At 41.6% G+C, this 16880-nt stretch overlaps 1 protein-coding gene across 4 annotated transcripts in view; it reads right to left on the reverse strand.

The window, feature by feature from the left end:
* Positions 1-425: 425 nt before the first annotated feature.
* The window catches only part of pax7a (paired box 7a), a 57249-nt gene continuing 40794 nt past the window's right edge, over positions 426-16880 (reverse strand). For 3 of the 4 annotated variants that reach the window (XM_047348168.1, XM_047348169.1, XM_047348167.1), the window contains 2 exons: positions 2686-2935; positions 426-1496 (listed from right to left, as the gene is read on the reverse strand). In XM_047348168.1, coding sequence (XP_047204124.1) covers positions 1381-1496; positions 2686-2935 — 366 coding nt within the window. In that variant the 3' untranslated portion in view covers positions 426-1380. Of the gene's footprint in view, positions 1497-2685; positions 2936-5092; positions 5207-16880 lie in introns of those variants that run through there. The other variant, XM_047348170.1, reaches the window with a different exon arrangement.

A 16880-nucleotide genomic window follows, 5' to 3' on the forward strand; every position in this document is an offset into this window, starting at 1 on the left:
ATATATTTTTTTTTCTCCTTTTTGTACATTTTGGTGAGTTCGTCAGAGCTGGAGGATTATAGAGTGAGGCTCTGGTCCAAACCGAAGTGGGGGCCAATCAGCGGCATTACCTGTGCCCTTTCACAGCTGACTGGATTATGTGATTTTCCAGAGTGCAAGTGAATGCACAGCTTGTCTTCTCTTTAATCTCACAACAGAACCAGAAAACGCTGGAATGCTTTTCTATATTTTTTCATAGATGGAGTATGAGGAATGTTTCGAAGGAATACATGTTTTATTCAGGAAGGGGAAACGAACTGAAGGTGCATTTACAAAATGGGTGAAGGAACTGAAATTCTAGGCTATTAATAGAAAGGGGTCACTGTGAATTAGCTTTGACATTATATGTGTGTGATTTAATCAGCTTTACAGTATTTAAGCCAAACACAGGACTTCCTGGAAGATGGGCTTTCTGGGGAATTGGGGAGGGGAGCTGCTGGTTTGAGTGAGTTAGCCCTCCTTGGCAAGGTCCATATTTCAAAACACATTAATTTCCCCAATCCTGTTTTTGCAAACAATGCCCCACTTTCCCCATGGGCTGCGGCTAAGGATGGGATGGAGGTTACGAGGAGTGGTGGTGGGGAAGCTTTTGGCCGCCAATACGCTGCTTAAATTCCCTGCTGAATCCATCCAGCCAGACTTCCCACAGAGTGGCCAAGTTCTTTAGGAATGTCAAGAGGAATATGAAAGTGGGAAGGTCAAATCGCTCATGAGCATTGGAGCTCAGGGAGCAGCAGCCTGGAAAACAATCATCTCCTCTTGTGTGTGAATGTGCCGACAAGCGAACGTACATGCACACGCAACAGACACTCGCTTCCATGTCGTCTCAGTCATCCTCTGTGGTTTTTTTTTTAACGCACCGACATCAAACAGATAAAAGAGATACGGATGGATTCAAACAACAACAAAAATCACATTAACCATAATCATATAACAGCAACAAACGGCTTAACAATATCAAAAAAGGAACAAGGAATAAGAGTTACTCAAATGATGTTGGCTTTGTTAACTACTATGAACAGCAAGGTCAAAGTACATGTTGTTGATGGCTCTAAATGTGTGCTGGACTGCAGCCATGACAAAGAGGGAGTCCTAGTCGATGCGAATCCGCAGTCCTAGGGGTCTTGTTTGGACCCTTGGTGGTAAATAGCTCTTTAAGGATTAGAGATAGCATGAAAAACCGTATGGTTTCCCCAAAAGCGTCACTTTCTCCGATGTCATGGCGGGGCAGCAGAGAGGCGACCTGAGTTCCAGACTTGATGAAGAGCGTCGAGCTAGTTGAGGCAGACGAAGGCGGGCGAAACAGAGAGACAGGAGGTGGAGAATGAGTCGGGGGTGTCTTCAGTAGGCCTGTCCTGTCTCGACTTGCAGAAGCCCGAGCACTGCTGAGTGGTCCCCAAGTTTCATCCTCCTCTGGGTGGACAAGCTCACGTTCTTAGCCAGGTAGTCCACGGCGGCTGCACAGAAAAAACAACGAAACACACACACATGAGACAGGTGGTGGACCTCAGCGACATGTGTCCCACTCACTCTCATTTCATCCCTCTGATTAGGGCTGAAACAAGTTGTGGCAGAGAAGACTGAGTCAAATAAAAAACAATTCAGACAGCTAGAGTGAAAGATAAAAACCCCTCCCCTGTCACTTGTCTGAGGTTGGGACGCTGCTGGCATAGAGCATGTGCATGCTGGTGGAGTCTTCATGCTGTCAGTCACAGGGGTCCCCGTGTGTGTTCTGTGTGCCAGTCTTCATTAGTACTGGCATCTCCGATTTCATGCCCTCAACACTCCACATGGCCGATCATTTTCATCTTCAGACAGCAGCTCTTTCCTCTCCCCTCCATTCATTACCCATCCACTGTGCTCAATCACCGTCTTAATTAACCTCACATCAGATCACATCCGCGTTGCCATCAGTTTCCTTGCTGCTGAGTGCACACACCCAGAAATGTGACAGACTGGCACGGGCTTGCTTGTGCAGATCCTCAATGCACAAAGCACCTCGTCACTAGTAGAACCTCCAAGGTAAATAACAAACAAATGTCAGATAGCTGCTGCTGGCTGCCTTGTTTGGGAAAGAGTGCTTCATTTTAGTTCTCATGAATGGCTGTGACAGCATCAGTCAATTATGGTAATCTAATAAAGCAAACTCTTTCCTGTCCTGAGGGGGGATGCCTATGTGTGTGTGTGATGGAGACGAGAGAAAGAGAGGTGGGCAAGAGGACACTGTGAGTCCCGAGGGCTTGCCGTGCTTTGAAGTGGCCCTCTTCCCTTTACCGTCTGAGTGGAGTGGGGTGTGACTAAGGTAGCTCTGTACCAGGATGGAGCTGGAAGGACGAGAAGAGTAGGGGGGTCTTTATCAAGAGCACGTGTCTGCCTTCACAATCCAGGGTTGGAAAGGTCAGGAGGCTCTCCTGCCTGGAAGTTGGGCATGACCTCTTCACCATGCCTTGCACAAATATTCATATTTCTTGAATTTTACAACAATACAACCAATGGCGTCAATGTATTTTACAGGGACTTTGTGTGATAAACAAACAAATGGTAGTGACACTAAATGAACCTTTCACATAGTTTACAATATTTTGAAAAATACACATCTAATGTGTATGAAAACAGAATAGAATAAATAAAGTAATATTTGCTTACTCTGGCCATACTGGCTGTACTGGTAGCCTGCAGTGACGGGGTCCACGCTGTAGCTGGTGGCGCTGTAGGTCGGAGGGCAGTACGACTGGGAGGAAGCCAGGCTGTCCACGCTCTTGATGGTGTCAGACCGCTGGCTGCAGCTGGCTGAGATGGGGTTGGAGCTCTCAAGACTGCTGTGAAGGGGGGAGATGGAGAAGTCGTGCTGGGGCTGCGAGGGTACACCGCCGGGGTTACTCAGGATGCTCATCACCTGAAGAGAGGGAGGAGAGGACAGAAAGATATTTGAAAGTTGGACAATTTAAGGATCAAAGGAGTGACAGAGTTCAGGAATATTTTTTTCCCTTCAAGTATAGCACCATCCTTGCATTTTATGGCGAAGAAAGTCAGTAGAAATACATCATTTCAAACTTTAAAATGAGGAAAGAAACTTCTCCATCTCTTTTAGGAACAAGTGAAAGAGACCGAAGAGGTTGTTGAGGTTAAAAAAACAGAGAAAGGGAACAAAAGACGCTTTTTTCATTAGCTGGTCCTGACAGTAACTGTTCTACTGTGGGACAGAAGGGTCCCAGTATGATAATAGACCCACCATCCTTGCCAGACAGCTTGTGTCCCAGAGCCTGAGGCCGGAGCCCAAGCCTGTGGCACAACAAGCACCAAGGGAGTCCCTAATCCCTCGCCCCTAGCCTACCCATCTCATGAATAGTAATGGAGTTGGAACTGGTAAATGATCCCCTCAGATCCCCACACAAAGTAGGCTCCACAAACCCAAGTGAAGGGGGCCAATGATCCTGCAAGTTTGAGCTCGCCTTGAACATTACAGCGTGTATATTATTGATAATGCATAAAAGCTTCCATTTCAATATAGTAGATTAGTGTAATAGCTAGTGACATTCGTCAGAAGGTCTCAAATTATGTTGAAATGGAACAGATTACGTCTCCTCTAATATGAAGGGAAAAACGCTGTGAAAAATGTACTTTCCCTCATGCTGCTAGTTTCTCTCTGGGTTTGGTGGGAGAGAAAAGGTTTTGTTAAAAAAACGAAAAAAAAAAACATTAAAAAGATAGGAATTGTCTCACATATGCTTCCCTCTTCTTTTCAACATCAGGTTCATGTTGGGCTTTGCTATGCTGCACTGGCCTTTGGCCCTTTTGCTGCTAAACCAATTAGCCCATCATGGAGGTAGTTAAACAGGGGCTGATTCACTCCCACACATAAGCATGTTTGCAAGCATGCATGCACAAACTGACATATGCACATACACTCCAGCACGAAGCAAAACAAGGGGTAAGAAAAATGGTCTGATGTGCTCAGGCCAGGAGTTATCCCACTGAGAGGGGAAATTAACCACATTCTGCAAATTAATCATTTCCAAAGGCCTCCCTGGAAATATGAAGTACCCCAAAGCACATCAGAAACACAAAGGCTGGTTAGTCACTTCCACATGTTAATTCTATCAGTAAGGAAACCCCCACCGCCCCCCTCCACATCTGCGGACAAAGCATGTGACATTTATCTATAAGACAGAGATTCATGGCCCTCTTCGTGTTGGACACATGTTTTGCTTCCTCACATATGGAGCTGAACATGCTGTGGTGAAAGAGGAGGGTGGTTTGCTTAAAGTGAAATGGGAAGGAGGGTAAGTGTCCTGAGAGAGGCAGCTGGAGGGCATGAGTCCATTTCAGTCACTGGTTAATTAAAGCTTGATTACATCGTTTCCTTATTAAACCGAATAGCCAACAATTGGCCCAGTCATTATTCATGCTCATAAAAGTTCTTCAAGAGAAGATGACTTCTTATCATTCACAGGATGCAGTATTGCTATTTTAGCAAATCGAGCTAGCTGGAGAGTGTGACAAGAGTTGACATGTGTGAGAGTATCCTTCAGACGTCCTCATAAAAAAAAAAGAAGGTCCTTGGTTAATAATTCAAGTTTTCCTTGAGGGGGAAAGGTACATGTCATTGGAAAGGTGGGATTCTCATTTGGTTTGTGTCACACCGCTAAATAAAAATCAATACAGTTTCACCACAAAACTTTAAGCCTGATGAAAGATAGAGGGTGAACTTATCTGTCAGGATTCAGACTGGAGTCACAACTACAACTGTCTTCTTTAAATTTACCTGCAGTCACCTTTGCAATGTGTAAGTTTAATCAGAGAGGGGCTCAGCTCATAAAAAGGTTTGCATCTTAATGCATTTTTATTTTTAGCTGAAACATCAAACTTCACAGATAAATTATGGTGCAACATATTTCCATTAATGCTCAGAGCAATGATTTTAAATTCTTAAACTAAAGCAAAGTTAACAGGGCTCCAGCAAGTTTTCATTTCAACATTTCATTATTTTCTAGACTTAAACTTCAAGATATTCCAACACTTTTTGTAACATTTTGGAAATTAAAAATATTACTATGTCTATCTGTCTCCTGTCTTGTGGTCAGAGTTTGGAGATTGGACTTCACTCCTCAGATGAGTTCCACTTGCAAGTTGAAAAGCCACCAGGATTTATTTGCTCTGGTGCTAACTGCAACACAAGATGACAACAATGTAATGTTCCCCATTTTTTTGTGTTGTAACACTGAAGGAACACGTAAACAAATAATGGTTTTTGGGAAGCATGTTCATCACTGATGCTGATAAGATACAAAGAATGTGAGTAAATAGTTTATACCTGTAAATCTGTAAATATCATTATGTTTTATAAATGTGCAGAAACCATATTTGATGTTGAACTCAGGGATGCTCTGACTTTATTAGTCCAAATTTCAGAACTTCAGAGGACGTTCATGTTCTGTTTCCAAATGGGAATTTCTAACTACTTCTAAATACAAAAAGAGCATCTAAACTTGACCCAGTTTAAGAACCACCAGCTCATGTGGGGTTACAGCCTAAAAAAAGCATTCAGGCTGCTTTTTTGATTTTTAAATGATTATGCGTTTAGCTGCGGGTTCTGTCAATGATTCAAACCCAAAAGGATCAATGAGTTGGACTTAAACATTAAGTAATAATGTGTCAAATCAAAGAAAAATAATCTGCAAATAAACTAGCATAACAAGCAATTTGTTTTTCAAAAAAAATCTAAGTTTTATCTTTTATACTGAAATGAGGAAGAAAGTCTAGATTTCTAACCATTCTTTAATGCACAGTATTGTTTTTTTCCAGACTTATCCAGATGATAAAATCACATTCAGTACTTTTCTAGACTTTTCAATTATTATTATTAAACTACAACACTGATTGATGCACATTTATGAGGTAAAAAGTTTAAAGTTGGGTTCAAATTAATAAGAAACCTTTGAAAAAATCTATCCTTTATAAACCCAACACACTCTCGTAAAGCAGAGTTTTCTTTCTTCATGTCTCCCTCCTTCCTCCTCTTCCCCCCCCGCCCACCGCCTGCATATACAGCGTCCTCAGCAGCCCGCAGTTCGTTTGTTGTGCGACGTTGTGTGAGTGCTGGTTTGGGAGATAATGTGAGCCAGGACCCAGTTTAAAGGACAATGCTCCGGGGCGTTCCCTGTCTCTCTCTCACACACTCACACAGACACACAGCCCCTTCCCTCCTCACCCACCCCGTTTTTCTTTTCCTTTTTTCCGCTCACACTCTCTACAGATAGATTACTTTATAAATAATAATAAAAAAGTAATTAATTCTCTCAACTTCTGAGCCCTGCGGCCTGTGGCAAACTGAGTGGGGAGGTGTAAATTGATACAATGTGCATCCTTTCAGATAAATAAATCGCAGACTTGAGACAAAAAGGGGCCCTTTTCACAGCTAACTAATTTCTTTAACAGTCAAATTACATTTTTTTTGTTGTTTGCATGAATGTTTGATTAGTTGTTCTTTGTTGGTGTTTATGCGAGAATAAAACAATGTGGTACAGACAGAGCAGAGTGGTTATACAAGAAAAAATAAAACTGAGCTGCTAGACAAGATTTCTTTTTTTTAAAATTTACATTAGAATAAATATTGTTATGGATTATTTTTTGGTTTTATTCCACTTTAACTGCTTTTTTTTTTACATGAGTTATGGTAGAGAAATATATTTGATTGAATGCTCCTAAAACTGCTAGGCATTCATATCAGAACTCTCACACATGTCCCAGCCTCCACCTGGCCTTATTAGAAGTGCAGTTTTTAGCTGGATTAAAACAACATGAATTCACCAATGCAATGAAAAATGGAGAGCCGAGGACCTGATAACCAAATATGGAGAGAGGACAGAAGAGAAAGTGAGTGAGAGGAAAGTGGAGGCTTTGGGAAGTACAAAGACTCCTGTAGGACTGAGTTGGCCTGAGGGCCAGCCTGCCTGGAGAGCTGATAGGAACCCCTTCTGTTCCATTCCCAGCGCCAACACACCCCACTTCCACAAATACTCTTAATCTGCGCAATACTGGATTAGTTCCTCTGTCACCGATACCTCCCCGCTCTGCACAACTCATAATGCCCCCGAGATGTACCTTTAAGTTAGGCGCAGGTCACCGGGGCAGACAGGCTGAAAAATAAAGCAGCACTCCAAATGTCTGCAAGTTATCTGAGCGCTACAGAACAGCATTGTGCACCTTAGCAGATCTGCCCGGCTGATACTCGCTCAGCAGCGGGGGAACGATTAAAGATCCACTCGGATGACACTGAATTTGAGATCAATATTTGAAGGCCAGTCCTGAGGGTGTGATTAGAGGAAGAGAAAAGTGTTTAATTTTGTAACCCAGAAGTGATACAGAAACAGTTGTGCTTGAGGAGTGGATGACTTTTTTCACTACTTTTGGATTTGTTAAGTAAGTCATATTTATAATCAGTTTATATCCTTGGTGGGTTGCAGTTTCAAGAATTCCTGATGTCATTGTAAAGTATTATTTCCTGAATATCATTGGTTGTCTACTTTTTTCATTCATTTTAACAGCATAGCCAATGGACATTGTTGAAAATGTAGCCCGCCAAAACCAAGCTTGATTTAACTGAAGAAAAGGATATATTTTTAGATTAATAAAATACTGTGCATGTTTTCAGATACCCATATACCAAACATCAACGGATTTCACACGTGAGCACAGGCTCAGTAAGTCCATGCAGGGTCAATTACGTATTTGAAAATAATCTTCAGAATGTTCTCTGTCGATGTTTTTATTAGTGAAGAAATCCTATCGTACAGTAGCGAACATGACTCTTTGGCTGAATAACAGGACTTTAAAGGACTAGAATAGATGACCTGATACCTGACATCTAATTTAGTCCTAAGTCAAAGAGTATTTATTGAATGTTTCATGGAAATATACAACATTTTTTATGATTTGGGCTAACAGCTCTTGACAGCTTTGCAATGTAAATTCAGGATTTCAGCTTTTAAATGCTGTAACTGTCCTTAAGAAAAAACATTGGCTCATTCCCTACACTGGCCTGCAGTTTTTTCAGTAGAAAATCCACAATTAAAAATGCATAAAGCGTTAAATTCTGCGAGCAAATCCATTTACGCAGCTTTTATTTTGAAGCTGATTGCTGTCCTGTAGCCACATTAGCATCCTGAGTTGCGGAAGTGACGGTTCATACAAAAACAGAGAGACTGATACGGAATGTCGAGTTTTTAAAAATATACGGACCTCCAAAGAAGAGTTGCACAATGTATCATCATCAGAATAACAATGTATGCATTAAAAATATTGCATACACAGGTAAGCGCAATATTTGTGTTTGTTTCTTTCCACATTGTCAACGCAAAGAAGATATTCAGAAAATGAACTGCCTGTCCTTGATGTTTCAAGCAGAATACTAGAACTTTTACTTAACTTTATTATAACTAAAGCAGTTTATATATATATATATGAAGTGATTCCAGTAAAGAGATTTTTATACATCTTTTATACTTCTGACATTGCTTTTGTTTTAAGATTTGTTTTGGGGCACTAGGGGAATTTAATCGCAGTGTCCAGACAGGAAGCTAGAAGAGACATGCAGGAAAAGTGCTGAGGCCAAGATTTGTGCCCCAGATAGCCTGCGTTGGGTGCCAGTACAGTGTATGGTAGAAATCATCTTTGGTGTAGGCCCCTCTTACACCAGTCGTTAGCTTCCAGGACCAGCTAACATGGATTTATATTAAATAATCCAACAGAGTAACAGAGTCTATGTCATCAAAAATCCTGAATTATCCCTTTAATCAAACAAAAATCAAGTACAGTAATGGATGAAAATATCTATCTATATAGACTTTTTCCCTAAAAGTAAGTATGTCTCCCACAGCAACCCGCCGCCCTCCACCTCCTTTATCCCTCACATGTGAGGGCTGGCCCAGCGGGCAGTAAGACCCCTCATCTGAGCAGACAAAATGACTATTTAAAAATAACAGTGATTGCATAAATTGAATTAAAGCGTTTTGGTCATGGTTGGAGGTGGCGTGAGGGGAGGCAAAAGGGGGCCGCAGTAGACAGCCGGGCCGGTGGCAGGCACCAGATGATGGGCCCCGGCCTGCGTGCCACTGCGTTAATTGGCCGCGGCACATTAATAAAAACTGAAAAGTGTCCTGAAACGGCTGCAGCGCAGGACGAAGAAGTAGAAGAGGAGGGTGAGTGGAGGATGCGGTGCTGGAGAGAGAGAAACAGGGCTTTGAAGAATGTAATGCATTTGGGGGGGAGGCTGGGGGGAGGGTGCTAATTGTGTTCAATTAAGTGGCTGATTGGCAGTGACAGAATCTGGGCATTGACAAGTCAGGCACAGATGAGGACGATTAGCGGGCACTAAAACAAGCTGTCACTCCTCACAACATGTTATCCACTCTGTGCCTCTGTCTCCTCTATCTGAGCTGTTTATGCAACACAAAGGAAGCCTAAATGAGTGGAAATGAAATATAATTCATATTTATGTTAAGCCTGTCCACACCTCCTCTCCTCTCTTCTTTGCAAATTAGTATCAAGCTGAATCTGCTCAAGTCCACTTTTGCTCATGTTAGCTTCATTGTTGAAGAAGGCCCAGCTGTTTGTGCTGCAGAAAGGCTCCCTCCCTCCTAAACGTCCCCCAGTCTGAGCTATAAACTCGGCCCCACGCTAACCAGAGGTTAATATGCAGTCTATTGGACTGCAATTGGAGAATGTGTGGGGAGCAATCCTTTATTCTCTGCTAGTGATATGCTTGAATAACTATGGGATGGATTCAGCCATTGGGAACAAGAGACACCCCTCCTCCCTCCTCTCCCATCTCCTCTCTGTGCACACACTGCAGACTCCGACTCTTCAGGACCTCGCACCGACGCCTCTTTCTAAATTAAACGGCAAATTTTCTGATTCCAGGAGACTGGTTTCAGCGAGGCAGGGCCAGTGTGAGCGCAGAGAGAGAGAGAAGAGCTCCTGGAAGGGGGGTGAAGTGGATTGAGGGAGTGAGGGAGGAGGAGGAGCAGGAGCAGAGGAGGTTGTTTGCTGAAAACAGCAGGGGCCAGGTCTAGTGAAAAATGTCAGGTCAAATTGTTCTTGACAGTGTTAATACCTGCACCTCATAGCCATAATTACATGTAAATAAATAGTGAAATAGCTCTCAGCTGGAGACTGAGAGGGGAAAGCTGCTGCATGAGACAACCAGCTGAGGACTCTAGAACCTCCCCGATTCTCATCTTATTGTTAGGAAGTAGAGATGAAAAGAGACAAGTCCAATGAAGCTCACTGGCAATATTCATGTTCCTGGGCGTGTTTCCATTTTTTATTTTGATTTCTATGCTGAATAAAGTTAGAGAAGAACCAGTGAGGGACAGAGACAGAAGAAAAGAAGTGACATAGTGGCTGAGAAAAGAAGTCAGAGACTATTAATCACAGCTATGCACCTGTCAGAGTGGCATCTGGAACTAACAGGAACCACATGCAGCCAGAAAACATCCCAAACGTTAGTTGTGCAGGGCAGGTTCTTCTCCAGCTGCCCCCATAACCCCCAGCACCCTGACCCCAGTCACTCAACAGTTTTCCCTCCATTATTCTCCTTCTTATTATTATTATTATTATTAGAGATCAATCAACCAGAGAGGGGAATCAACTTTCTATTGTTCAGCTCTGATCCAAAGGCCAAATGCTGAAAAATCAGATTTTTGATTAAAACTAAGACCAGTTTCAGTCTATGGTATACATGTATTTTGATGAACATTGAACATCATATAAAGGTTAGAGCACATGTTTTGGTAAATTGATTATTTATGCAGTTCCCTCGTTTTATGTTGGACTCAAATCTACTACCTCTATTAAAGAACCTGTGGTATATATTTTTTTCATCTTTATGTGTTAAGGTCAAAATCAGGATGAAAATTTCTGACCTCAAAAAAACCAGAAATCGGTATCGGGCATGAAAAGCCTAATCAGTGCATCCCTTGTTCCCCTGTTAAATAAATGTAATAAAAACTAAGAACTCGTATCAACCAACACCATATACTATGATGCCTGTTGATGATGACTATTTCAGTTTAACACAAATCCGATAAAGATTAGAGACACATGTGTCGACACCTAAACAGGGATAATCTTACAATACCTTCATTTTCCAATGGATTCATAACCAGTACATTTATCAAAGAACCTTAAGGATATTTTTTTATTATATTAACAAGGGTCATGGTCATTAAAAAGATAACATGGAAACCTACAATTTCAAGGTAGGTCAATTTCAAGGTAGGTCAAGCCTGAAAGAAAACCAAATATTGGTAAATATTGGTATAGACAAGGAAAAGCCTGATAGATGCCTTTCTGATTATTTTATAATTTTTTTCTATTCAGTAAATGTATCACAAATAAGAACGCTAATCATTTAGGGTCTTAAATACATTCACCAACACTGTTTACTTTGGTTTAAATCAGAGGAATGTCAGGGGGAAATGCTTTGATGCATTAATAGGGATGATCCCATAATTCCATCTTTTCTGTTGGACTCAAAACAGAAAATGTAACATTTATTACAGAACATGTAGCATAGTTTTTATGTTTTATATGTTATTATTCTTCGAATTAAAAAATCTGTATCGGTTAAAATTGGAACTGGCTAGCCTCAAAGATAAATGGGAATAGGTATCGGTCAGGGAAAGTCTTATCAGTGCATCTCTGATTATTAATATTATTATGCATAGTGTGTATCTCCACTATGTATCGCTGTGTGTAATAAGTGTTTTCAGATACGATCGGCGTCTGCGTGCGTCTCTACTGTAATAAAAGCTGTGGCGCTCTCAACCTCATAGGCATCTCAGCTGCGTGGGACACACCGCATGTGAATCAGCCTCAGTCATTTTTCTCCTTAAATCCCCATCTTCCAGGATTTACTGAAATTCATATTGGCTGCCTCTGCAAGATAAATGTAAATCACATTCCCTTATATTTACTATTTATCAGGATGCAGCAGCTCACTTTCAGCAGGAAATATCTCTCACCCGCACACAAACACCCTTGCATTTAAATAGCATTTTTATTGTCCGCCGTAGCCTTTCATCTGGGCGCGGGGAGAAGAGCTGCCTCTCCAGGGGAGAGAGCTGGAGAGCAAGGAGAGGAAGGCGGGGAGAAGGGAAGGGAACGCAGAGCACCATTGGCAAGGAAGGCATCGCTGGATGACAGAACGCCAAGTGGAGGGGAAGCAAGGTTGGTAGGTGAGAAAAATAGATTATGAATGCACCAAGCGCCAAGCAGAAATATTTTGGAATGAACATAAAAATGGCAGCGCTCAGGCTGCTCAGGAGGCTCAAAAGATGGAGCAACAAATGGCTCAGGTGCAGCAGCACCACTAAAGGAGAACCACAACAAAGCTTTAACAGTGAGAAGCAAAATTATCAATCAATAATTAGCAACTGGCAAATACGAACCAATCATGGAACACAGCTGCACGTCATGAAAAATGAACATTCATGCTAGAAATCATTCCTGAGTTCGAAAGTGTTGGAAAACAACAGCTAAAAAACACTAATAATCTGTTCAGAAACAGTATAGCCAGTGGATATGATTTGCAGCCCCTGGATTTTCTTGGCAACCGCCGACAGCAGGTCTGTTTTTTCTAAAGCCTCTTACATCTTTTTTTATACTTGCCAAATTGAAACAGTATTTGTTTTAATGGGAGTTCTAATTAACCAGTATGTATTCCCCCACTTGCTCCGCGACTGGCTGAGCTGTGAATGCAGGCTATGTGCTCATCCCCTTTGATTTGTTGTCAGTGGAGGCTGCCAGCTGACACAGTGCCCGGTGAGAGGCTTAATGCCCAAGTTTTAATAATGTGGGGGACTACATGAATCTCCCCCTCTCATTGGTATTCAGGTGCAGGATGTCTTGTTAGAAGTCAGGGAGGGAGGCGGAATGAAGCCAGAGCCCCGGATTGTTCTGTACATTCACCCCCTCCCTCTCCATTTTTTCTTTTTGGCAACAGCAGAGCTAGCTTCTTAAAAATAATTCATCCCATTTTTAAAAGAAGCGTCTGCACTAGCTAATGGAAGAGCAGCAGCACAGTTTGGAGTCTCCCCTGGCTTATCTCGCTCAGACAGTTGTGGGGAGTCGCTGGTGAGCATGGTGTCAGCGTGCGTGGTACGGTGCAGCGCCGCGCGGGCAGGCAGGCCTGGGGACACAGATCAAAGGGAGGCAGGGGTGAGAGCCGCTCTGCCTCTGATCCCGTGTACGTGTGTGTGTGTAGGCCCGGCCCACTCACACAGCCCAAAGGCCCTCCTCACACACATACACATCCTTGTCATTCCAAAACACACAACAATTTCACAAAACTGTGAAACAGGAAAGAAAAGTTTCTTATAAAACTTTATGAACTTCCTTTATCGGAATATCCACCGTACCTATCGAGTTAACAGCTTCACTCTTGCTCCATCATGCCTTTTTACAAGGAGATGATAACTGTGAACACCCTTCTATGGCATTCACTTTTCATTCTGCAACTGATGTCTGGTTTCTGTGCCTCCCGCATGTTGTGAAAACTCTTAGATTGGTGCAGCATGCTCTTCTTGCATTTGTTTTTCTTTAAAGATGGAGAGATCCAAGTCTTTGCCGCCAATTTCCAACTACTGATTTTTCTCTTTTCAAAGCTCTGACCTGCCGATACCGATTTTGGACAACAGTGATTTTTCTTTATGAAAAATAAAAATTTTCCTAGTTTCTGCACTGAATGAAAACCTAACCGTTTTAACAATAAACCGCTCAGTGTAACATTGACAGATTTTCTCAAAAATGTACAGAGCTGTTTTATTTCTGCATCACTGTCATTTACAACTACAATAAAATCCACTAGATTTTGGGAGTGAGGTATCTGTAGAAATAAACCCAACTAAAGAGAATTACAGGTAGCCTACTTGTCATTTTGTACCTTTGTAGCTTGGTATCTGAGTGTTTTGTTTAAAGATGAAATGATGCCATATATTCTATTCTTGGACTGCTTTAAGGAAATAAGGACATTCAACTCCAACAAGTTATATCTATCAACAGGAGGTCAAGGAGAAATATTTTGGTGGCCTAACCATCATATTTTAACTGACCAAATGGAAAAGGAAGTAAAAAGGGATGAAATGGTAATGTGTAGGAACAAAATGAATTGTTGAAAAGCTCACGTTGTTATGGAGCCACAGTAACAGCATATTTAAGTTACTCTTTTCAAGAGAGATTATTGCGCACAATTTCTTTGTTTGCACACCGTAAAAATGTACAACCACCATTGCACAGGAGAATACATTTTTTGTACAAGATCAGTTTAAAATAAAGAACAGCAGTGTCCAATTTAATATTTTAGAAGAAATAGTTGTTTTACTCTTATGTGACTGATTGTTAAATAATTTGTTCATTTATTACATTTGTTATAACTAGACCAAGGCCTTAAGAAGCCATTCTGCAACTGGCCATTCATTACCTACATTAGGATCAGAGGCGAAGTCACACTGTATGTGTTAAGGAGAGCTCTGCCATTATGCAGACTTTTGCTGTTATTTCAAATCAAATTAAAAAGATTGTAGGGTACACATCTTGTCAGATGTCTTTTACATCCTATATCAGCGCTTAGCACAATTAGTATAATTAGCAAGTTAGTATTACTATCAGGAAACGTAAAGCTCTGTTTGTATTCCCCTTAGAGTTGGTCGGCCCTTACCTTGACTGTGAGATTTCCACATGATTGCCAATGTTTCCTGATTCAGCATCTTCAGCTACAGAATTTATCAGACTTTTCAAAAGGATAAAACAGAGTAACTTTGCTGCTTCCTGTTATCTGCTCACATCGAACCCCCTGTTATTGCAGCTTGAGTAGAAAGCCGACCCGTCTCTGGACAAATACAATCCCCATTGTAGAAGGTTTTGAGTCTTCTTCCTGCATTAACTGCATCTGCATTGAAGGTTTTTCTGGTTACCATGACATGGTAAGGTGTAGGTAAGGTGTGTTTGCTGATTGGAAAAAAGACCGGATTTTCAGTTTTCAACAGGTTAACAACGTAAACTGGGCTGATCACCCTCAATTTGTAGGCACAGCTCTATTTTTTTTCCTTTCTTTTCAGATTTAGTTATCATACATTAATGAGTAATCTACCACAAATTGTTTCACATTAATGCAATGACAATTTGACACGTATTATAACATTAATTGGGATTGTTGGAAAAATGCAGTTTCCTTGCAAGATGAGTAAACCCTGTTTGATTTTCAAATTTTTTTTATAAATCAAAATCTCAATTTAGAAGGCACATAGTCTCTGACCTTATGTTCAGCTGAGCATAGCAGGCAAATACAGGGATGCCTGTCCTTCATGCCCCTTCTTTCTCTTTATTCCAACACCTGCTGAGCTACTAAATGAAACATGACCAACAACAAAACACACTTCTGGTTTCATACCTTTTGCCCAGCCAGGCACAGCTTTGCTCTCACGATCCCTTAATATACCACCCACCCCGCCACCACCCACAACCAGCCAAACATGTTGTATATCCCACAAAGACAGCGACAGGAATGGAGTGTGGATGGCTTTTCTCCCACCGCCTTTAATGGGCAAAAATGTGTGCTGTCGGGATGGGTCATGGAATTGGGATGGACGCAGGCTCCTGTCAGGACTGCTGAACGCTGCAGGATTCCATTACAGATTTGGCACCTCGCGACCGCAGCCCATTTACTGCGAATCACAGAATTTTTGTCAATCTTTACAGCAACTGCAAGGCCATCAGCGCCAGACACTTGAAGGAATGGCTTGCACATACCAATGCACAAGCATATCTCCTGTAAACAGACTCCGTCTGCAACTTACAATATCGGTTTCTCATTTCCATCTTGATAGATACTGTCATTTTTCCCCATTACACAAAGGAGAAAAAAAGTTGTGAAAATGAGTTGTAGAATAAAACTGCAACTATTTCTGATTTTTGATTGGGATTTGGTTAAATGTAAGAGAAAATAGGGTATGAAGTGAACCTGAAGGTTTATTGTTTGAGTTTTCAGTGTTTTGCTTTGTGAAGAGAGAAGGTCTGCCCAGCACAGCAGGAAGCTGCACCAGTGAGCGAACTCTGATTTTGCTATCAGCAGGAGCATCCATCTCCATGCTGGGACACTGATAGGAATGCCACATAGCAATCTGGATGCATTCAAATCATTTCACCTCAGTGCAGCACAAACATCATGCAGTAGCATGTGGAAAGAACTCACATTTTAATTTTAAGATATTTAAATAAACTTCAAGAAAAAAAAACCACAAATGAAATGCATGTTAGGTGGGGGCTCTATCAATCACATTTGATTGAGTAATTGAAAACTGGAAATCCGCACTGTACAGCTGCCCAAACGCTCACTTCCTAATCCCCACTGTGACAGGAAATGTTTAATATCCCAACACATACTTCAACCGCTCTGACGGGAGGGAGAGGAAAGCGACAGTGCACCCCATGCCAGTATTAGAGAGACCCATTAATAATAATAATAAAAAAGGCTCCATGTTCCTGGTGTTTTTCTGCAGGTTTGCAGTGAGAGCATTAGTAGTTAAAACCCCTGTGCCACGATTAACAATCAAACACGCTGTGAGCCTCCATGTTATCCTCCGTCGCTCCAGCAGGAGAGAAAATCTCTTTTTTGTCACAAAATCCTTAATTCTTTCTTCTCTGAAGAAAGAGGGTAATACCAAGAATGTTTCCAATCTGCTTTGAGAAATATTTGAAGGATGAAGAAAAAAAAAACTCCCAATAAAACATGTGTGAACGACGGGGTAATTGTGGACAAATGCAGCATTGAAATTCATTTT

The sequence above is a fragment of the Girardinichthys multiradiatus genome, chromosome 20 (genome assembly GCF_021462225.1).
Source record: "Girardinichthys multiradiatus isolate DD_20200921_A chromosome 20, DD_fGirMul_XY1, whole genome shotgun sequence".
Lineage (NCBI taxonomy): Eukaryota > Metazoa > Chordata > Actinopteri > Cyprinodontiformes > Goodeidae > Girardinichthys > Girardinichthys multiradiatus.